At 41.2% G+C, this 24,585-nt stretch overlaps 1 protein-coding gene and 2 long non-coding RNA genes across 3 annotated transcripts in view; 1 reads left to right on the forward strand and 2 right to left on the reverse strand.

Annotated features, from left to right (window-relative positions):
• The window catches only part of LOC116048446 (VPS10 domain-containing receptor SorCS3-like), a 1,378,075-nt gene that overhangs the window by 1,185,406 nt on the left and 168,084 nt on the right, over positions 1-24,585 (reverse strand). Inside the window, exon 2 of the mRNA XM_036000488.1 lies at positions 18,275-18,342. Within this exon, the coding sequence (XP_035856381.1) occupies positions 18,275-18,342 (68 nt within the window). The remainder of the gene's footprint in view (positions 1-18,274; positions 18,343-24,585) is intronic.
• On the reverse strand, positions 978-14,674 carry LOC118494878. The gene is made up of 3 exons (XR_004897085.1): positions 14,432-14,674; positions 8,301-8,303; positions 978-990 (listed from the first exon to the last, which is right to left on the reverse strand). It is a non-coding gene; the product is annotated as an uncharacterized LOC118494878 (long non-coding RNA).
• Positions 10,841-22,782, forward strand: LOC116048447. Its single transcript, XR_004104641.1, has 3 exons — positions 10,841-11,206; positions 14,139-14,145; positions 22,770-22,782. It is a non-coding gene; the product is annotated as an uncharacterized LOC116048447 (long non-coding RNA).

Consider the following 24,585-nt stretch of genomic DNA (forward strand, 5'->3'; position numbering starts at 1 on the left):
TGCAGTGGATCACAGATGATACTTTACAGTATGTGATTGAAATCTTTGTCAGAATTCAGGATTTGGAGGAAAAAAAAATCCCCCAGCATCATCCAGTATCTTTCAACTCTGCAAAGCTGGCAGGCAAAGAACAACCATAAATGACTTCCATTCATTATTCATCCCACGAGAAGGCCTGGAAAACAGCAGTTCTATGGCTGGATTATTACAGAGTGTATTGCTGGAGAGTGGCAGCACTCCATAGTGGTCGGTTGGTTCAAGTTTGTGTTCCAACAGGGTCTCTGGAGTGTTGTTAGTGATGATAACTGACATGTCGGGGTCAGGAGGAAGTGGAAGTCCATGTGCTTCAAAAGGAAGCGGAGAAGTAGGGGAGCTCTCGAGTGAAGACTCTGGGGAAATATACGTCTACTCTTCTCTGTATGCACAACATTTATATGTAATAATATATGTAGAAAATTGAAAATGAACATGAGTTTACATTTACTCTGACTTGCAGTGGTGGAATGTAAGTAAGTAGATTTTCTCAAGTACTGTATTTAAAGTGCCCATATTATGAAAAAATCACTTTTTCTGGGATTTGGGGTGTTATGTTGTGTCTCTGGTGCTTCCACACACATACAAACTTTGAAAAAAATCCACCCATGCTGTTTATAGTGAGATACGGTTTCTGAATGTGTCCTGCCTTCAGTCTCTGGGTGAGCTGGTCAAAATCGGCACGGCTTGTGACGTCACAAGCCGAAACGAGCAGGCTAACCGCAACCATTAGCTCGTAGCGTTAGCATGCTAATGCTAACACTAGCATGCTAACGCTAGCATGCTACCTCGTTCTCAGTAGCAAAGCACTGCTACAACACACACAAGTTCACCATAATCTACAAAAGAACTACTTCCATGTGCGCCCTCATTTAGAAGTCTCCCAGCTAATCCTGCCTTGTAACTGACTGAAGTTGTAGAAACAGCCTTTCTTTTACTGTCTATGGAGCTAGCTAGCTGACATGATCTACATCTGAGCTACTGGGCATGTGCAGTGCAATCAAAGATAGTACAGAAGAAGAAGAAAAGAGGTCTCACTCTGTAGCTAAAACAGAGACCAGCTAAAAAAGAGGATCTGCAGCAGTGAGAGAGAGCGGTGCAGTACAACAAAAATATGGTGTTTTTTGAAAATTAAACCATGTAAACCTATTCTGGTACAGAAGCTTTAGTTACTTTACAAATAAAGATTTTTGCACACAAAACATATATATTATACAATACAATGTTTTATTTTAAATTAAACTAGCCAACAATATAACGTTCTACAAGTCCAGCTGAAATGTATAGCCGATAACAGTTAGTTGACTGACAGAACAGTGTGGATTGTTTCCAGTTTCTAAAATGTGAGGATTTTTCTGCATTGAGTACTTTTACTTTTAATACTTTAAGTACATTTTCCTGATGATACTTTTACTTAGGTAATATTTTCAATGCAGGACTTTTACTTGTAACAGAGTATTTTTACAGTGTGGTGTTAGTACTTTTACTTAAGTAAAGGATCCGAATACTTCTTCCTCCACTGTTGATTTGAAGCTAATCCACTGTCCCATTTTCCTGCAGTATAAACCTACAGGGAGATGATTAGAGGTGTAGAGCACGGACATGGGGGTCAGGTGCCTTTTCACACATCTCTTTTCCTGGAACATGTCTATCCCATGGCATTTGGACATACGGTCTTTACACTAACTGAGTTACTCTAAAAATAAAGGGCCATCCCTTGCTTTTCAGAAGTGATGTATGTGCCGAGGCAAACGGTGAAAGAGAAATATTTCCCTTTTTAATATGTGCTTCAGTGGCTCCAGGAACCTCTCTGAATCCTGTCATAATGGATGAGGGTTGCAAACAAACCTTTGATTTATATATGCCATAACTCCTTTGGATTTATGCTCATCATGCACCGTGTATGCAGAATCCAATTTTAAATCATTCCCTCCCTTTCTGTTGGTGTACCGGTGGATGAGCGACTCACAAGCGCAGTGTGTTTAGCAGAACACCAGCTGTTTCTCCAGTGGAGACTTGGTAAAATAAAAAAGTGATAAAAGCCAGACAGGAGTGTAAGTCTTTTGTTTGATCGTCTGCTCATTTGCCAGTGTGGTGCATCCTGTTGCGGCAGCAAAAGGGTAAATCCACGTTTTGTTGCCATTTTCCAAAGAGAAGGAGGAAAAAAGTGCTCTCCTGGAAGGTGAGTGGGAGCTATCCTTGACGACTCTGCCGTGCCTTTATCTGCTTCCTTTCTTCTTTCTGATAAGCAGCTCCAGAGCAAATCATGTGGAACTCATAAGTCAGACAACTGAAAGTGAAGTTTTACCGAGGTAAGTGAAGAGGGGGAATTGAATAATAAACTTGTCTCCAACCTTTACCAAACTTTCTTCCTGTGCTGCATACATACTCCTACACTGTTCACACCAGGATTCTTATAGTAAACTAAAACGGAAATAAGCAGTGAAAAATATTTTTAGTAAATTGAAACTAAGTAAAACCTTCAAGAAAATCTGAAACTAAACTCAAATCATATTTAAAAAAATAGAATAGTTTAGTTTTTTAGCTGTAATATTTCACTACTGAAGAAAACGAGACAGCATGAATTTCCTTCAACTCTCGTGACATTGAACCACAGAAATGAAACACATCAGACAAAGATTAAACTGTAAACATCATGGCTATTCTCCAACCATGTGCTCTGCATATGAGCTACATCATTTTGAGATACCTGATTATACCTGGCCCTGACAAAAACAAACGTATGCCTACCAGACACTAGAAGACTTTAAACAGACTTAGAAAAGACTAAAGTCTGACACCATCTCACATCTAAAGACAATCATCTCACGTCTAACGTCAAAGACTGTCATAATATGTAAAGACTGGGGATCTGGCAGGCTCACACATTGTAAGACTACAACTAGATTAGTTTTGAAAATGTAACCAAGCTAGTTAGCTACTGCTAGCATTAGCTGGTAACTTAAGGGAAAGTTTGCTGATTTTCTGTTCTTCCCCACACATAGGCGCCGATACTGTGGGTGCTCCGGAGCTCGAGCACCCACAGAAAATACTGAGCACCCAGTGCCAGACTGCCAGTAGGCTCCAGTCATTTAAAATTAAACATTGCAGTTGGTGCTAAGTGGAGTCTGTCATAGTGTGATTGATTATGTCAGTGACATTGATTCTTAATTTCCCACAAAGCTGATTGCGGTTACGTGTTCATCTCCAATCCTATCTGTATTTGTGAGAAGTGGTGCTGTCCTGAGTTGAAAGCCTACTTTACGGCTTTATTATCGAGTCAATAGGTGTGTGTGTTTCTTGTCGGCCGTTGTCCATTTCCTAAGGTTCTGAAATGCAAATATTTTTTGACTACTTTTTTTTTTTTAAAGGGCGTGCGCCCGTGAGCACCCACGGAGGAAAACATAAATCGGCGCCTATGTCCCTACATGCAGATGAATGGCAGCAGTACCTGGAGGTCTGCGTTTATCCACCGGTAAAACTCCTGTTGGATGACGCACTTCAGAAGGGTTGAAAATCGGACACAGGACGTGCCTTGTGGCCCACCTTATTCTGCCTCTGATTGGCTTACCCTGGTATTCTTACCCTAACCCTAACCAATCACCACTCCCTATGCCTAAACCTAACTACGTCGACATGTCTAGCGGATCCGATCTAGCATCTACCCTCTAGCCGTTTGCTGCTTCCTGTTTGGTGCTGGAGGGAGTGCGACCATTGGTTGTTGACAATGTTCATATAATTAACTTTGCTACCAAGTTTTTTGACCACCTTACACCAAACGATGGAGACCACGGGAACAACGACAAGACTCTCAGGGTTTCATTCCAATATTAGAAAGTCTAGTCTAGTCTGTGACAGTGGAACCACTTGAAAAGTCATCAGCATAAAATTACTGTAAAACTTATGCCGCTTTTCCATTACATGGTACCAGCTCGACTCGCCTCGACTCTACTCGCCTTTTTTGGTTTTCCATTACGAAAAAAAGTATCTGGTACCTGCTAACAGGTACTTTTTTTAGTACCTCCTCAGTCGAGGTTCCCAGCGAGCTGAGGCGAGCCGAGGCGAGCCGAAAAGGTGACGTGAAAGCAACAGACAGGGGTGTCCTGAACAAACCCGCTATTTTTTTAACAGTTTAGCCAGCTGTTTTTTTTTTTTGCTGCCTCCAGCTTAATTTGAAACTAAATGTGTCTTCTGGCAACACACACCTTCCACGTTCTGTGTGTGTGTGTGTGTGTGTCGCGTTAGGTCACAGTAGTTTACTGCGGCGCAGCTTGTTTTACAGTTCTGTGGAAGCTCCAGCAGAGCTTTCACCGTAGCCTAACTACACACACACATGGCCGGCTCCACGCACACACCAGCGCACAAGTATAAACATCAGGCCACTTTTACATAGGCTACACAGGCTACGGCGAAAGCTCTGCGTGGAGCCTCCACAGAACTGTAAAACAAACTCAAGTGACCTGATGTTTATACTTACGATACGGCATAACGACCAGCCACACTGAGGCGGTACTAAAATCTGCAATGGAAAACGGACGCACAGTGTGTCGAGTCGAGGCAAGTAGAGTCGAGGCGAGTTGAGCAGGTACCATGTAATGGAAAAACGCCATTAAACTAAAAAAAAATCATTCTGAAAAAATTGAACCAAACTAAAACTAGCAAACACACTCTGGAAACTAACTAAGTAAAACTGAACTAAAATAAAATCCAAAAGTCAAAACTAAAATAAAATAAAAACTAATTGAAAATCCAAATCTATTTTAAAGCTATAGTGTGTAGTTTCTGTCGCCCCCATGAGGAATTCTAAGTAATGACAACAACACAACTCATCTTCTGAACATAGTCATACTGAGAAATCCAGAGAGAGTTGTGTGGAGCTGATAATAGTTACAATAGATATTGTAACTATTATTTCCACTGTTCATCACACCCCCAACCGGCTTCGTCAGACACCGCCTACCAAGAGCCTGGGTCTGTCCCAGGTTTCTTCCTAAAAGAAGTTTTTCTCATTACTGAGGTTTCTCCCTAAAAGGGAGTTTTTCCTCGCCACTGTCGCATTGAATGCTTGCTCTTTGGGGGAACTACTAGAATTGTTGGGGCTTTATAAATGATAGAGTGTGGTCTAGACCTACTCTATCTGTAAAGTGTCTTGAGATAACTCTTGTTATGATTTGATACTATAAATAAAATTCAATTGAATTGAATTGAAATAGTCTTAATTAGCTTTGTAGCAACTCATTTGGTAATGGCTTCAATGTAACGGACGTTCATTAATATCAAAAAGTTACGCACTAAAACTTTAACCTGGGTTCACACATTCAGTTAATAAATAATTTAATAATAACTTATACTCTTTATTGATCCCCAATGGGGAAATTACAATTTACACTCTGTTGTTATTACGCACTACACACCTGAAGGCCTGAAATAGAAATATATTTAGTTGTCCTGGCAGCCAGTCTCAGCGTTGGCAGAAAGCTGTCTATAACCTCAACACATCTGCACTGGCTGCTGTGCAAGCAGCAGGCAGCTAGTTTGGGCGAAAACAAAGCACATGTACCTGGCTGTAGCACCCAGCAGCCCCATCACCAGCCACCACAGCACCATGCTGCGGGCGACTGATGTCACAGTGTTGTCCTACGTGGAAATATATGTCATTTCAGATAAGCAGAATCAAAGCTCTCAGGCTACTTGCTGCTGTCGACAAACAGAGAACACTTTGTAGTACGGTTGAACCGTGTTCACTTCCTAGTGTCTGTGCTTGTGAATCCATTGCAGACAGTTGTATGAGTTCAGGATTAAAATAGAAGAGGGATGAGAGTGATGTGGATGGTTGACAAATCAAATTTAATGAATACGTTTTTTTAAACACTAAAAAAAACATATCAGTTTAACATTCCTAAATGGGAAGAAAAGGAATGAAGCTGCAAAGATGAATCGATTGGTTGTTGACTATTACTTTGTAAATAAATCGGAAACTATTTCCATAATCAATAATTGGTTTGAGTAATTTTGTAAGAAATAAATTCTGATGTCAGCTTGTTAAATGTGAATATGTTTCTTCTCTCCTCTGGGACAGGAAACTGAAGATCTTTGAGTTGTGGACTAGACATTTGAGGATGTCATCTTAGGCTTTGGGAAACTCTGATCAAACATTATTCACAATTTTCTAACATTTAAAGACCAGACAACTAATCCATTAATCAAGAAAATATTCAACAAATGAATCGGCAATTAAAAAATGATCTTTAGTGGCACCCCTAAAAACAAATCGGCGTTAACCACCGCGACATCTGGATGAATGATGAGACGTTAAGTTGATTATGGCAAACAGAACACAATACAGATGGGGCGGCCTCTAGCTCACCCAGTAAGAGCGTTCGCCCATGTAGGCTGAGTCCTGCAGCGGCGCAGGTTTGAATCCGACCTGCTGCCCTTTGCTGTGTGTCCACCCCCATCTCTCTCCCTTCCCTTTCCTGTCTATCCACTGTCACTATCTCATAAAGGGAAAAGCCCCAAAAAATGTTCTTTAAAAAAAAAAAGAACCCAATACAGATTAGAGAAGTAAATACTTATCATTGTTTTACTGGTCAGCTGAAGAACTGGCTTATTGATAGCCAGATATGTGCACATGAGATTGCTGAATGCCTGTTGACTTTTGCTGCCTGTTTGCAGATTAGTTTTGTCATGTTGCTTGTTGTATGATGATGTGTTGGGTTTGTTACTCATTGTTGTGCATTGTCTGCTTGTTTTTTTAATGTTGGTCTGTGCATGTTGCTTTTATATGTTGACTGTATGAAGTCATTTTATTGTATTTTATTTTTTTAGGTTTCCATTTTCAAACTGGCCAGGGACAACAGATGAAAATTAGCCTGCTGAGCTAAATCTGGCTCATTTACAGTTGCTTTGCTGTCGATTAATGAGCATTGTCCCTGTTAAATAAATAAATAAAACCAGAGCCACCTCAAAGAGAGATGCCCTTGAATCGCCGTGGTATGAAAGTCCACATTGCCTCCGGACTGAAAGCCTCATAATGAAATCCACCATTTGCCGTTATGACAGGAAGCAAAGGAGTACGGGCTTCAGGATATGAGGGAAAAGCCCAAGAGTGTGCAATTAAAAAGGTAAAAATATAAAATATTGTGAGAACAGATTAGAATAAATGACCTCTTTAATAACAGCGAGGGTGATTTATGTGGTAACTCCCAGGTAAAGCACGAAGTTGAAAACTTAAAGGTTGCTGTTCTAAGCAGCATGCATATCATAAGTGTTCTTTCAGGATGCCAATAATTCAGGGCTGTCATTTTATGCTTTTATAACTATAAAATGTATGTCATGCACAATCATGTTTGCAAATGTGTTGGCTTTGTGTTGACTTAAGGTTGACATGTTGCTTATGAATGATCTGGTCTAACTCTGTCTGTTTAACTGGCTTCTGATGAACACTCTTTGTAACTGCATTTATTGCGTTCGCACATGAAAAAAGAATGAGAAGACCAGCATTGTATTTGAATGACTTATATGAACACCTAGGCATCAGCCCACTCTTAATAAACTCTTGTAATTATGTTCATATTGAATGAATCTACAGTGCCCAATCTATGTCATTCCAAAGTTTTTAAAAGAAATGTGTTAGCAAACACATTCCTACTTACATGTCCAGTCAACAAGTCCTCCAAAACCGTACTGCGATATATATGTTTATTCCTACCCTCTGATACAACCCACAGGAGCAGTTTCTGTCCTCATATCTCAACCAGAGAACGAACGGTCGCGGTTTTAAACACATCGTTAACGTTGTGAAATGGTCAGTTTGGTTATGTTTAGGCACAAAAAGTACTTAGTTAAGTTTAGAAAAACATCGTGGTTTGTGTTACTATCAGAGGTTATTTCAGATCCAGGTACGCACATGACGCTGAACGTGACGTAGCTCAGTTTGTATGTGTTTACTTTCAATGGGGTGAAAGTCCTGTTTAAATCAATCTGTAGAGCTTAGAGAACTGCAGAGTCAGGTGATTCTCTGTGGGTTTGTCACTAGCAACACCTTTCACATAACACACAGTTATTAGATCCATTGTAAAAAATTAACTTCGGTATTTTACTAATTTGTTTTTGTGTGTAAGTGACTGATGGGAACAACAATCTCTGTGGTCCAGTATTAAACAAGACTGCTGCAATCGGCAGCGGTGAACAAAAGCTGCAATGTAACATTAATGGGCAATTGTGCAACTTCAATTTATACTTAAAATGCTGTTTTTGCCACTGACAGGCTCAGATTATAATTCCAACATGAAACAGCCCAGAAATTGCCAAACCCACCAGACTCCATTTAAAAAAAATATTATTAAAACTAAACTAAATTTGATAATCATAAAACAAACTTAATTCACAGAAACAAAATCAAACTATCAAAGTCCGTCTTGGTTCATCTTTCCACTGTTCCAACAATCACCACTTTGGTTTGGTTGAAATAAACCCTTAATTCACCCATTTACATGTGGAGATATGCTGGCTCTATACACGCTAAAAGTCCTGATTATTTACATGGAGTCTGGTGGAGATATGCTGGCTCTATACACGCTAAAAGTCCTGATTATTTACATGGAGTCTGGTGGAGATATGCTGGCTCTATACACGCTAAAAGTCCTGATTATTTACATGGAGTCTGGTGGAAATATGCTGGCTCTATACACGCTAAAAGTCCTGATTATTTACATGGAGTCTTGTGGGTTTGGTGATGGTGATTTCAGAGCTGTTTTCTGGTTAAACAAAAATTATCTTTTTTTTTTTTTATTATTATTATTATTTTTGGGGGCTTTTTTCCCTTTATTTCAGAGTGACAGTGGATAGACAGGAAAGGTGGGAGAGAGATGGGGGAGGACATGCAGCAAAGGGCCGCAGGCCAGACTCGAACCCAGGCCGCTGCAAAGGACTCAGCCTACATGGGGGTGCACGCTCTTACTGGGTGAGCTACTGTAGAGGTCGCCCCAACAAAAAGGATCTTCCTCTTTAACTACAAGGTCTATCTCTGTAGGCATCCATTCCATAATGTTGTCAGACACTTAGAATATTAATCTAAACCTGTCAGTGGTAAAAACAGAACTTTTATTGGACGAAATTGACGATGGACATTTGCCCAATAGGATTACATTGCAGCCCGGTTCGCTGCTGCAGTGTTCTCGCCACTGGACCAATTTCAAAGATTTTTGTTCCAGTCACTGGAATATAGGGTCCATGTTGAAAAATACCAAAATTACCCTTTAATATAAGCATAAGCATTTGAGTGCAGCTCTAACCATACTGTAGTTAACACATGCAGATAGGGTTGCTATTATCACTCACACCATTCACTTTTTTTTCTCCCATTTTAGGAGAGTCTACAGTAGCTGTATCAATCTTATCCTCTCCAGAGCACTTTCATAGAAGTGCTTTTGGAAAGTTCCGGCGAGCCCAGGCTGACGAGGTTTTGAGGGAAATACCAAGTCCAATTGCAAAAGGTCACAAACATCAGTTGGGTCTCTGTGAGAGAGCTGGGCCCTTATTATAGGCACTGACCTGTGAAATATCACATACCCTGTGAGCATGTTCAGCAAAATGATGCAATTTGAGAGGATGTCACTCCTCACCCCCAGGTGACCCCTCCTGGCACAGTGGGAGAGAAGTCTGCAGCCAGGGAGTGATAATGCACAGCTTTCTCCTCTTTCTGTCTCTCTTCTATGGTCCCCTGTATTTAGGCAAGGGAAGCCCTACAAAAACGATGGCCGTCTAAAAAGAGAGATTGTGCAAACCCACTGATGATGTTTTTTTCCTCTCCTAACCTTTCCTCACTTTTTCATGGTCTATATTGGAAATTAATTCTAAAGAGACACGTTTCAGCTTTCTGTAATAAACTGAAAAATCATAACTATTATTATTATTATTTTTAGTGACAATAATTTATACAGCCTCTTGTACAAACAGGTGTGTTTATCCTATGGATGTATTTATTCAAATGAGAGGGACGCAGAATTAAGAACTATTTCAGAAAATGTAAGTCTAAAATGTTTTTGTTTTTACAGAGATTAAATAATAAATGTATTCGTGAAAAATGTAGTTTTTGTGTTATATAGTTTCTTAGGTTATTCTGTCATGAATGACTGAATTGAGTAAACATTAGGGATGAAGGCTTTCCTGTGATTACTACTTACTGGAAGAGGGAATTTATCACTCTGTTCCTGGGGTACCCAAGATTTCTTGGCAAAAATTACGACATCTATGACAGTTGCATGGTTTGGAATAAATAAATACAATATTTAGTAGGGCTGTACCTAGTTTCGCTTTGTCAGACCTTACTCCACAGCGCTGCGGAGGAAGGTCTGGCTAGTCCACACAGCATCCTGGAGTAGGAAAAAAATGTGCTCTGGTTTATTGGTATTTCTTTAAACCAATCACAATCATCTTGGGCCGACGGAGCCACGGTGCCTCTGCTAAATAGTCTCAGGAAGGAACTTGTTTTGGTGGAACATGTGTACGTTCAAAAGTAGTTTTAGTCTTGCAACAGAAAACTCAGATTTGACAGATAGTCTAGCTAGCTGTCTGGATTTACCCTGCAGAGATCTGAGGAGCAGTTAACCATAGTCCTCACAAATCCACCAGAGGTTAGAACGCCAACACAGAGACAGAGGAAGGGGACGGACCAGAAGGTAACGGACCGGAATTTCCGGCGGCAGCGGTGCAATCCCCCAAGTGGAATGTTGTGGATATAGACTAGGGTGCAATCTCAGAATTTTGTTAGTTGAATCGGAATTGGCTGTTTGTTAGGATAATTACATTATCAAAGGATAGACGGAGACCACTTAAGTTATATCAAAGTTTTGTTTACTTGCAAGTAGGGTCAGTTTACAGCACTCACAGCATACGTACAGAAAGTGACTGATGTTTTCTACAACAGCTTTTGTAATACAACATAGAATGTGATAACACTCTATAGTCATAATAAAGAGTCGATGTTGTCAGTTATCTCAGTCAAGGAGCGCCTGTTCTTTCCTCAGCATCACACTGTGCTCCAGATAAGGACAGACAGTGGCTCCAGATACCAGATGGCAACAGCAGCAACAGTGTTTTGTTTTGTTATAATGCAAACAGTTTTAATACTAATCAGAGAAAAAGGATGTATCATATTTTTTCTGACACTGTTCAATATGAATAGTCGACTATTTGTTCCCTTTTTTCATATAGACTATAAAGCAAGGCTTTATTGAACTGCTAGGTTTTTGAATGGGTTTTGGCAGGACAAGGTGACAGCAACATGCACGTCATATTACCATATGATATAAGAAAACATGGCAAGTTAGCCCTCCGTGCTTATCCGTGCTAATTAGACTAGGGACAGATTGGACATGTGCAGCAACAGTTTTAGCTGGAACTAGATATCAAACAAAAGCCAGAGACTATTATTGTATTAAGTTACTGTGAGCTTAGTCTATATTGACAACGTGTCATTTAAGAGATTGTTCCGGTGGGGCCAGAAGTTCAGCCGGATGTCCCTAATTTCTCGGCCGGATGTCCCTCACCTTGCGCTTTCTCTGTGTTGGCATTCTAAACTCCGGTCGATTCGGTAAACATCCTCCAAGCTTGAACTGACAATCAAATAATTTAAGTAAAAAAATAATCACACACTCGACAGTCATTTTAATTCCAGAACTCGCCTCCCTACGTGAACGTTCCACCAAAACAAGTTCCTTCCTGAGGCTTTTTTGCAGAGGCACCGTACATGCGTCCGGTGCTTAGCGCCGCCTAGGACGATTGTGATTGGTGTAAAGAAATGCCAATAAACTATAGCACATTTTTATTTATGTCTTTGTCTTAACTCTTAATACTTCATAGTAATTGTCATTTTCAGTGACTAATTCCAGACACTTATCTCATAATGAACATTTCTTCATACCAAACAGCATTACAAGTGTAATCAGCAGGTTAATAGGGTATAGAGAAGAGTGGGGAGAATGCTGTTTTTTCATTAGATCAGCTTAATCAGTTAATTTGCTGAAGGCAAGAATAAGACCAATTAATTCAAAGTAATTAGACTCAAATGCCTGATCATTTGGTGTGGAAATGTGCCGTAATAAAATAGGACAAACTAAGACTGCTGCATGTTCACTAAAGGATAAAATATAAAGTCAGACAGTTACTACATGTGTACTGGCGGTATGGTGTTGTAATTTTGAGGTCCAGAGTTGTTCATTCCCAGATAACGATTGAACTATCTTAAACCACAGAGATAGCCTAATAATTGATCAACTGAGAGGTATTTCCACTGCAGAGGCAGTAAAAACTCATAAAGCCTTACAACAGAATTTCATTGTAAAATGTACAAGACCTCATAGACTAGAGCTCTCAAAATCACATGCTAATGTTTTACAAATGTATAAGTATTTGGTTATTGACACCATTCATGAAGCAAAGTCAGTGAGCCAGACATCTCAGTCCACTGCGTCTCTAACATGCAGGTTTGCCAGATTTGAGTGATGCTAAAAGCTGTTTCATGCTTTTTGCATTCAGCATGTTCTGGGCACTGTGGATGGTGTGCATGGTCGCCGCGAACCGTCTGGTCTTTCTTATAGATTGCCATACAAATACAAACCATTTTTACCCACCTAATCAAAAAGTAGCCCAATTGGGACCAAAACCAAACTGTCCCATCTGACATGCTCTTCGCACTGCATCATAAAGTATATCCAATGCACCCTTTGCAATATGGTGGTGCACTCAAGCTAGCAGTGCTCTGCACATCTAACCTAAGCTAAGAATACTGCAGATGCTACTCAGACAGCATGACTCTATACTATATACTCTCTATACTCTATACTCTATATTCAGTAGAGGTGGAAATTACAAATCACTTTGAGCTGACTGTGCTCAGGACTCAAGGAAGCCCAATGTCTAATGTGAAGTTGGTTGGATGAGCAGTTCTCGAAAAGCTACAAGCAAGCAGCGATTCCGGAGGCCAAGCAAAGGGCCCGTTCTGAACAGGCACGTTTTCAACGGGCACCGCTCCGGTCTCTCATAACTAGGCCTTTCTTATAATTGCAAAAATATAAGACTCATAGTTAGAACACAAAATAAGAAATGAGAACTGTGTGTGTTGTAGTGACACAAAAAGAGATTAACATCAGCTCATCATCAAGCTTTTCAGCTCAGTAATCCAGTGAACACAACTTCAATAAATTCACTGTATGAAGCACAGAAACAACTGCTGCATTGGCTTGTTTTTCAAAAAGTACAAGTATGGGATATGTCAAATTTATACAGGGATAGGCGGGAAATACAACCTGACTTTGTTGTTGGCATTAATTCTTTATTCTTGTCTGAATGCCTGTAAATGAGTATGGGGCTTGTCATATTTGATACATTTTCATCTGCAGAGGGACAATACTCCAGAGAGCTGATGAGAGAGGTTGAACAACTTTGAAGAATTGTTTTGCTGAGTTGATTCATTGACATCAATGAAAAGCTCGCCTTCATTTCTTTCCCCTCTACCATGAACATATGAAGGCTCCTTTGAAAATTATGCACAGACTGACTGATCAACTTTCATTGTTTAAGGTCAGGATGTTCATTAAAATTGACAGACTGACTGGGCAATACTTTGAGGTGTTGTCACTGTCTTGACCTTTGCAAATAGGCAGATTGCCATTTGGGATGTCTTCCCGCAAAGTGATAAACATTCTCTGCAATTTCTCCTCTTCAAACCCTATCAGAGCTGTGATCTCAATTATCTCAATTTCTCTGTTTTTAACATACCTGTCATACATAACCAATCCTGCATTTCCTCAGACACTGATATACTGGAAAGTCAAGCGTTGATGGACAGCTGCCCCCCTCACTGTAGGTTTGTGGCTGAGTGACAGGGCTGGGAGTGCTGCCAATAACGCTGATCTTCAACCACAGTGATGTCCCTGTTCTCACACCATGGATAAATTACCTCACCTGATTAAGTCTTCCCTACAGGGTTAAACTGTTACCATTCTGCATTTGACTCTGATGTCAGTGCTGGGGTTTATGTGAGTCCAATCATCACTTATTCATGTGTAAAATAAATCTGTGTAGCAGAGGATAATACTCAGACATCCTGTTGAGGTTGTTGGTTTGCCTTAAATGTGCTTTGCTGAAAATAGTTTATGTAGCTACTCGTTGGGTTGTATTTTTGTGGGTCTTCATAAAACTGTAGCTTTTAGTGATCAGATGCTGGCATTGCCCTGACCTGAATTGCACTTTGTCTATTCATTTAGTATTTTTGTGTCTTATGTAACTAGTTAAGGGGCCCATGTATGGTAGCTTTGGAGCCCACAGCCTAATTGTTGAACACCTTAAATCACTTAAACCTGAATAATAACCATTTCACAGCGTGCAGTTTGACTTAGTGATGGGACAACCGACTCTTTTACGCGAGTCGGTTCAACCGGACGGTCGTAGGTTGGCCTACCGAGTTAATAGATTCGGTCACCGGTTTGCGTGCCCGCGAAGGGGTGGGATCACGCGTTTGCTTCCCCCGCCAGAAACCGCTTGATTACATTAGACTCAAGCGGTTGCGGTTACATTCGGTCTCGACATACTATTTACACACTCATACTGACCTACACTAGACTCACACACTGACCACGGTTACATTCAGTAGCCTGGTGCGCGGCCTCCTCCTGACAGTCTAACTGCATGTAGCAACATTCACTTCTAACATTTAACTTAACATAACTACCAAGATAACATTACGTGTATTTGTATGTGATGTAATACTTTCCCCTTGGTAATGTAGCCTATGAATTTCTATGTACACTATCATCTAAGATGCACGAGACATAAAGGCTTCTGCGATTGGTTGATAACTCAAACTTGCCGAGAACCTAGACACCCGTCTGAATATAGACTCATGCAGTACCCTCGGTTACGGTCCTTATGGTCTCGTTCAGTAGCCTGGTGTGCGGTCTGCTCGTGACAGCCTACCTACCATGTAGCAACATTCACTTCTCTAACATTTAACTTAACATAACTACCAAGATAACATGACGTGTATGTGTATGTGATGTACTTCCCCATCGATAATGTGTGAATTGCCATGAACACAATCATCTAAGATGCACCAGAAACAAGGCTTGGTTAATAACTCAAACTTGCCGAGAACCGAGACACCGCTTGATTACATTAGACTCGAGCGGCCGGTTGCACGGTTACATTCGGTCTCGTTCAGTAGCCTGGTGCGCGGTCTAGGTAGCCCATTTCCTGATTGATTCTACCACCACTCCAGTGGAGGCGTTAATGACCTAGATTACTACACACACAGTAGCAGTCTAGCAGAAGAATACCAGCTACACACACAACGGCACGAATGCATTGATGTGAGAACAGGAGTGAGTCGGTTCATTGACGTATGGCACTCGATTCTCCAGTTCAGTGACACAAGTCGGGTTAATTAACCGGCTCTACGGTCAGTTCGTCAACACTAGTTTGACTGAGCTAGTAGCCAGTGTCGCACAATGCTAACAGTATGCCGGTAAGCCCCAAACCCATTCCACTACCATCAGTTTCACTCTTTGGGGGTGGCAGTAGCTGTAGGGAGTTGGGAACCAAATGGTCTTTGGTTCAAGTCCCCATTTGGACCAAAGTATGGTGGTGGACTGGTAGCTGGAGAGGTGCCAGTTCACCTCCTGGGCACTGCCAATGTGCTCTTGAGCAAGGCACCAAACCCCCAACTGCTCAGGGCGCCTGTCCATAGACAGCTGCAGCCCCCTCACTCTGACATCCATTAGTGCATGTATACTGTAGGTACTGAGCATGTGTGTATTTCAGGCCTGTTTTTAATGGGTATTCTAACAACAGAGTGAAAACATTGTAATTTCCCTTGCGGGATTAATAAAGTTTAAATTATATAAATTATTATTATTATACTTTGTCACCTTACTTTCTGCTTTGGTCCCATTATAATTACTACCACCACTAGAGGGCGAAGCCATTAAAACAATAAAACATATGTAAATATGAGTTGTAATTGCTGCTTGAACAAAATAATTATGTGGGCGTTTTTTGGCGGTAGAACAGTCTCAGAGTTGCGCACTTTAATGTTCAGGAATGACATTAGCAAACAAGATAAACACGTTTATACAAATTATTGGTAGCAGTAGGCTAACAGTGATGCTGTTACATAGCAACACATAGATCTCCAACATAGATCATGGAGTATAGAGTAATGCAATGCAGTTAGATAACCAGAACATGGCAACATTACAACTTTATTCCAGCTCCATTCAGTTTACATTATGATTCCTTTAGGCTACATGATGTCCTCTCTCTGCCATATGTGGTGGTTGTGATGTCTTGGGGTGTTTATGCAACAGGGACTATAGGAATCATCAAAGTGAACGGATATCAACTTCTACACACACTGTTGGATCTGGTTGACTTAATTGTATAATAGGATAAACATGGGAAAATGGTAACTAGAGTTTGACAGGACAGAGACAGTTTAGAAATACAGATAGCAGAGAACTATCACAAAACAATTTAATAATTATAGTATGTAATAGTATGTTCAGACTATTATATTATCCATCATGTCTACAGCTAAGCAGCCGTGTTCTGTCTTACCGCAGAATATCAGGGGACTATATTTTCTTTGCACATTCAAATACCAAAACACTCTTCTGTTATTGCCTTGGGGTTCGAATTATAAAGTAGCTCTCTGAATGTCAAAAATGGCTAGCAGTCATTTTGGCAAAGCTTATCAATGTCAAACTTCCGCTTCAAGCTGGGCAGGGTCGTGCAAATGTTTTGTGCTTTAAAGGACTGTCATCTTTTAAATCTCAAAAAAAGTGCAGATGGTATACTGTTCCTTTCTCTTTAGGCAAACATAGCTGTTGGGCTTGGAACCAGTAAGTGCATACTCAAGTACAGAACTGCATCACTTGAGACGGGGACTCGTCAAAAAGCTAATTTGAACAGAATCAAGAAAAGATGGGATTGAATGTCTTTGAGTAGTAAACAAACAAGCCACTCTTACTCTATTTTCTCCAAACATAAATGCTGTACATCTGTCTCCTAGTTTCCTCACCTAACAACTCCCAAACCCAGGCTTTCTCTCTTACATTTTCCTTTTCCTATGGTTACTTTTAATCACTTTAAAGACCCATGCTGTTGACATAGATGTTAGAGGAAAATATACACACCATTCAAACCAAAATTAAATTACTTTTGCTCTTTTTTGCAAAGGCTAGACATAAAGACACCACCTTCAGAGTATTCCAAAGCTTGACAAACCTACTGTGCCTTGATATGATTGCTAAGATACTGTATATGATTGGAACATTGCTGTTCTGGGGGTTTGGCGAATAGTCAAACTTGTCCAGGAGAATGCTGTTATCTGTATGTCCTCGTATGGGACCGGTAGAGGCAGATGGCCGCCCGCCTAGAGCCAGGTTCTGTTCGAGGTTTCTGCATGTTAAAAGGAAGTGCCCCTACCCACTGTTGCACCAAATGCTTGCTCTTTGGGGAATTGTTAGGTCTCTGGAAATTATAGAGAGTGGTCTAGACCTACTCTATCTGTAAAGTGTCCCGAGATAACTTCTGTTTTGATTTGACACTGTGAATAAAATTGACTAGAATTAGATAATCCAAAAACTCGACTGAGGAATTACTCTATTCATGTTGCACAATTGACAATCTGAAAATGTGTTATATGCAGTTTCAACTCTTTAGAAATGTGTTACCTATGTTTTTGGTAGTGTATTTTTACTCTTTACAAGCACTGTTGTTGTTTCAGGAGTGTGTGCATGTGTGTGTGAGTTAATTTTATTCCCAGGAGGGGTGAGGAAGGGGAGTACATCAGATAGCAAGAACAAGAGCATGGCAAACAGCATCCTCCACACTGAGTGCCCTGTCTGACCGTGCATGACACCAGAACACACTGTTCGCAGCACCGCAGGAGCGGATGAGGAAAAAGAAATGATGGTTCAAAGTTGTACAAGAAAATGAATGAGAGAACAGTGATGAATAAGTCCCAGCATTTGTTTTAAGGGTTTACCACAGTGGGCCAAGTCAGATTATGTTAGCTGTAAGTCACTGGAACATACATTAAAACGTCTGGCCAATTAACTGAAACATCAAGCCAATCACAGTAAGGCTAATTCTACCCTTTGCACTCCCAGCAGCATTACAGGATTCAAAGACATCTACTTGTAAATATTTTATGAATAAAAATCTCCTTTGTACTCACCTCCAAAGAGTGCTCTCAGTGACGCTGCCAATGTGAAAGTCGTAAAGCTTGGTTAGAATCAGGATCACCTGTAAAGAGAGGAAATTTTGCCATTACAATCTTTGTATAAGGCATTCAAAGTAAGTAAACTATTCACAGCAACTGAATCTTTACAGACATCAAACACCAAAGGATATTGCCTGGTCTAATACCAGAATTCTGAAGGAATTCAAGTATCTCCGAGTCTTGTTCTCAAGTGAGGGTAAGACGGAACACATCAGCAGATGCGGACGCTGTTTTGGACTCTGTTTATTGCGACGAGAGAGCTGAGCCTGAAGCCCTCTATACCATTTGGCCTACTTTCCAACTTTTACCTTCCCATCCTAAACCTATGGTCATGAGCGTTGCGTAATAGGTTGGAACGCTATGCCTGTTCCGCATCCAGTGGAAATTGGGGGTTAGTCTTACGCTAACCGTTAGCGTAAGGCTAACCCCCAATTTCCACTGGATGCGGAACGACTGTGGATCCGCTCCAGAACGGCGGCGGAGTCATTAGGTTTCCATTAAAGTCAGTGTGTGTATTTCCACTGACTGCAGAACGTCTGCGTCCCGACTCCGTCCCAGCTCCGGCGGTCCCAGCCCTTGTTCAACACACGGCAGATAGTGCGGGACAGGAAGTCGAGCACAGAAACAAAATAAACATCCGGTTACTTTTCAAAATAAAATTCAGCATGCTCACGGCGGATCATATTTCCCTGCACTACACCTTGAAAACACAGCTCAGAGTAGTTTCCCCTCTACTCCTCTGGATGGAAGCAAACTGTTGTTGGTTTTGTGGTTCTATTCTACGTGAATTCGCGAAATATAGTGGGTCCTCGTGACTACAGCTGTTAGTCACAGCCGCAGCCGTGCCGCAACAAATCTGGACCTAGTGGGTATTGACGGACAGCGGAGCACGCAGCCGTTCCGCAGCGGAGCCGGTCCGCAGATGTTCTGCATCCAGTGGAAATCCGGAGTCAGATCGAGGATACAAGCAATAGGTTGAAATTTTGGTAAATATGCTTATTCACTTTTTTGCTAAGAGTTGGATGAGGAGATCAATACCACTCCATTTCTGTACAGTATATGGATGCCACAGCCAGTAGCCGGTTAGTTTAGCTGAGCTTATCTTAGCATAGGATTTAAAACAGGGAGAAACAGATAACCTGGCTCTGTCCGACATGTAAAACATTCCACCTAGCAGCACCTCTAAATCTCACTAATTCATATTTGACATCTCCTTTGTTTAGTTTGTACAAAAGCGACCTCCTGAAGTCTTGTCGTCCCCATTAACTTGCAAGGCAACCAGTGGGGAGTCACTGCGCCCTGCCAAGACATAGTCTGGCACATAACTTAACAACTTAAAGCCAAAGTGTAATTTCCCAACACATCAAAAATATAATTTAGGCAGGGTGGAGAGTGCAGACATCTCAAAGGAGTTCAGAATAGAAACAGTGCTCCTTGGCTTTTAAAGGCACCAGTAGAGCAACAGATAAGGATGCCTCCTGGACACCTCCCTGTGAACATATTCCTTGCACGACTAACTGGGAGGAAACCCTGGGGCAGACCCAGAACATGCTGGAGTGATTACCAATCCTGCCTGGCCTCGGATTGCCACAGGGTCCCCCAGGAAGAGATGGAGTGATGTGGCTATGGAGAAGGACGTCCTTCTGATAGCTTGCTGGGCCTGCAGCCACACCAGCCCAGTCCTGGTGAATGCGGTGGAAAAGCTTGGTGCAAATTTGCAATTAGCCATCAATTTTTCGAAAACTGCCCATATTCGAGCTCTACACAGTTGATTTCTCACATAAAAAAGTTTCAGAAGTGAATTTAGTGATTTTGCCGAATTAGTACGGCATCCGGGGTATTTTTGGCATACTGCAGATTTTGCTTTTGTTTGCATACTGCATGCTAAATTTTTGCCAAATCAGTCAGCAATGCTAGTATAGTATGCAGTTTTGAAAGTGGCCTGTGTCTCATTTCAGGTTGCTTCTTGCTTTCCCGCCTGTGTGATCACCTGCCCCACCATAATGTGTTCCACCTGTGTGTGATTGTCTCCCCACCTCCCTCAGTATATACCCCCCTCTCACTAGCCTTAGTTATCCGATAGTTTTGTACCTCAGTGGCAGCGGTATAGCATTCCTTCCCTGTGTTTCTATAAGTTAAGACCCTGCCTGTCTGTTGACTGTCTGTTGATTTGCATACCTCAGCCTAGTCCTTTAAACTCTGCTGTTTTTTTGGATAAGCCCTTGTTTGACGATTTGGACACTATTGCCTCTGATTGGACTTTGTACAATAAATCTTGTGAACTGAGTTGCCTGTTCAGTCGTGCATTTGAGTCCATCCTGTGACAAACCTGACTACTATATATATTGCAATCCCATTCAACCCTTTATAAAAATGGTTAAAAAAAGTCTCCTTTTACACAAGCCTCCTGAAGTTGAAACTGTTGGTATACTCTTAGTGCAAACTTAACACTATTATTATTTATAGTACATTTTGAAGTATACTATAACTCTATATTTTGCTATTTTATTGCCATTTGTTTCTTGCCAGGCCATGTTTGCACTGGTAACCTGCCTGCTTAAACGGCACTAGTTTCATTCTCTAGTACAATTTATTGTCAGAAAACACACATCCTTAAGTACAATGAAATTAAAACATTACTTGGTTTTCTCTATCTCAAACAAAAGTGCATACTTCTTAAGGCCTGTGACAAAATAACTAATTGCAGTAACAGCTGATTTCATTTTCCTAAACAGCAGTTAGGAATACAAATTTCTCGGAGTAATGGTTGGGAGGAAATGCTTTGCATAATTAGTACTGTGTAACCAACGCTGTGTATACCACTTTGAAACTTAGTTTTTCTCCTGATGGAACACGTTGCCATCCTGGCCCTGTGGAAAGCTTGATCCAACAGTCTCTGTGTTCACAGCTTTGGTCTCTGCTCTTTTGGAGAGATAATCAGCAAGCGGGACACTTTGATAAGCACTGTGCAAGTCCTCAGAGCAAATACCAAGACATGAAGGCCAAGTCTGCCATGAAAGGATCAGTGGTCAGCTGTGATACTCCACTCTGGAGTGCAACAAAGTTGCACACAAAGCCAGCTGGGGGTGGAAAGTTGAAAGAGAGATGTGAGGTAATACACTTAACTGCGGTTGGGTTCCAAAACGTTCCTAAGGGCATTTTCACACCTACCACATTTGGTCTGGACTTTCGGACTTTTCAGTTTGATCCGAACCAAAATGACAGGTGTGAAACCTCCCCTGGATCACAGTCCGGATCAAAAGACCAAATTTTTGTCCGATAAAAAGAGGTGGTCTCGGTCCGTTTATAGTGTGAAAGCATTTTTTGGATGGTTCGGACAACCGATATCTACCGGACCGAATGACTTGATTTCGGTGCCAGTGAAATGCCTGCGCTGCTGTTTGGTCCTTTGAAACCAGTGGTGGAATGTAACTAAAGCCTGGTTCACACGGGACGATTTTAAAATTGTCGGCCGATTTTCCAATCCTGAGAGACTCCACACACGGCGATAAAAAATCACGGTCTAACAGTTTTGGTCGTACAGCGTGTGGTGTGCAGCACACGGCAACATCAACACATCACACACAAACCGATCTGACTCCCGAGCATTCCCAGGTCAGACGGGAAATCTCGCAAAATCCCTCGAGATCAAACGTGACTTCAGAGTAAACAATCATGGCGGACGAAGAGGATGCAGTGGTGATAGTTTGTAGTTTGTTTTTAACCGAAAAAAAACATTATCACAGGTCGACGAGTTGGTCCTCCATCTCCGACGTCCACCGGACTTTCTGGTGCGCCATGCTGCCGGCTGTTTTGATGTTGTTTCCCGGTGCTTTCCTCGCCGCCTCGTCACCTCTCTTTCTGATTGGCTACACGTCACAGTCCACAGGCTGCGTGCTCGTTTGTCCCCGGGGGACACCACACACGAGGAGAAATCAGGCCAAAACAATCCAACATGTTGGATATCCCCGATTTGAGATGGGAGCGGTCCCGACGTCCTTCAGAGCAGACGAGAGCAGTCTTAACACACCACACACGGCAGGAACATCTGATCAGATTATTTTACCATAATCGGAGCATTCTTAAGATTGTCGGAAGGGGGGAATCGGGGCTAAAATCTGCCTAATTATCCTGCCGTGTGAACCAGGCTTTAGTACATTTACTCAAGTACTGTACTCAACAAACTTCACTCTTTTCCTTTCATGCCACTTTCTACTTCTACTCCACTACATTAATCTGACAGCTTTAGTTACTTTACAAATTAAGATTTTTGCACACAAAACACATGTAGTTTATAAAATATGTATTATATTTATAATATTGTATTATAAATTCAACTACCCAACAATATAATTAAGTAGCTAAAATCATTAGCCGATTAAATACTTAGTTGACAGAACAGTTTTTTTTGTTTATAGTTTCTAAAATGGGAGGATTTTTCTGCATTGAGTACTTTTAATACTTTAAGTACATTTTCCTGATGATACTACTACTACTTTTACTTAAGTAACATTTTCAATGCAGGACTTTAATTTGTAACAGAGTATTTATACAGTGTGGTATAAGTACTTTTACTTAAGTAAAGGATCAAAGTACTTCTTTCACCACTGTCCGAAACAAATGTTACAGGCAACAAAAGCATATATATACTGATATGGACCTGTGTGTCTGAAATAAAGTTACATTTGAATTGCATTACTGCACGTGACGCTAGTTGACATTACACTTGGCTGCAGGTAACGTTAGCCTACCGTTAGCTAGTAGCTGGCTTAAACACGGTTAAAATGCTGACAGCTGTTTTAAAAGTACTGTTATCTCCACACAAAAAAAACCAAAACAAAAATACCAAACCCTACACTGGGGGGAAAAAAAACATTATTTACATAAAAACATATTTATTACAGTTAACCATCTGGTTACATCCACAACTAATAATCACCTCTGGCTTACAGAATGCAATCAGAGGTGAGTGAGCAAATATGAAAACACAGGAAAGTGCTCACATGCATTATTTAGCATTTATCACATACTTGACCTGAGCTCACCAGGGGGAAACATCCTTTTACATAATAGATGCTATTTTCATCCATCAGTCCATGTGTTGTTTGCTGTACAGTTTTCCTTCCCTTCCTAAATGACTGCTGCTCTTCCTCATTAGCATCCATGTCTCTGTTTAGCGTTTCCCTCCCCGCAAACAATCTTATGCTTGTTTAAAGCAACTTGACAAGCTTGACTTGAGTCACTTGGCTGGGAGGGGATGCAGGAGGTGTGGCCTTGACTCTTCTGACAGGCATCAGCAACGAGGGCTAGATGGCAAGAAACTGAATCTCTGTACAGACTGGAAAAGAACCAGAGTTATGGAAGCAAATAAGAGACATAAGTTTAACAGCCACTGAATACGTAATGTTGTGCTATCCTGTCCTGGGTAGCCCAGATGTTGCTATGTGTTCGACTTGAATTTTTTGATCTAAATTTGACCAATCGAATTTGAGCAACCTGAATCTATTTTTTTTGTTTTGGATTATGATAGCGACATTTTTGGATCTGAATTTGTGACCATTGAAAAACAAATATTCCTAATGCTCCTTTTGAAGTTGCAAATCCAGAAATGTCATATTTTATTTTCAAAGAGGTGAATTCAGAACAAATGAATTCAGAGACATGGCTTTCAAAGTAAAATATTTCAACATTAAGTATTCAGTGGCTGTTAAAAATTCAAATACATATATGTCTCTTATTTGCTCCTATACAGAGTGTCCTGGCATCCCTGTTGTCCCCTAGTCCTCATGTCCCATGTCCGTGTGACAGTCCGCAGACTTCCAGCACCTTTCCACCTCTAGCTGAGCCTCACTATCCCCACAAACCTTTTGAACATGTCAGCCGCTCTCCAGAGACCCTTGGATGGTTCTTGTGGGAAGATGTGCCACACGCCCAGGGGAACCTCCTACTAAGACTGTGAACATATGTTTTAGGCCAAGCACGATGTGCAGTGCCAGGGAAAGGACAATGTTGAATAAGATGAAAATTGATTCTTGCCATGTGGCTGCAACACAGAAACACTGGATCTATGCATTTATGTTTGTGTGTTTTCGGGTATACATTTGTTAAAAGTGCGTATGTTCCGCTGTGCCAATGTTGAGGGCGTCTCAGAGAAAGTGTATATGTGTGTGTGTGTGTGTGTGTGTGTGTGTGTGTGTGTGTGTGTGTGTGTGTGTGTGTGTGGGTGTGTCTGTGTGTGTGCTCATACAGGCTTTGTGCTGTCAGAG

This window comes from Sander lucioperca, chromosome 4 (genome assembly GCF_008315115.2).
Source record: "Sander lucioperca isolate FBNREF2018 chromosome 4, SLUC_FBN_1.2, whole genome shotgun sequence".
Classification (NCBI taxonomy): Eukaryota; Metazoa; Chordata; class Actinopteri; order Perciformes; family Percidae; genus Sander; species Sander lucioperca.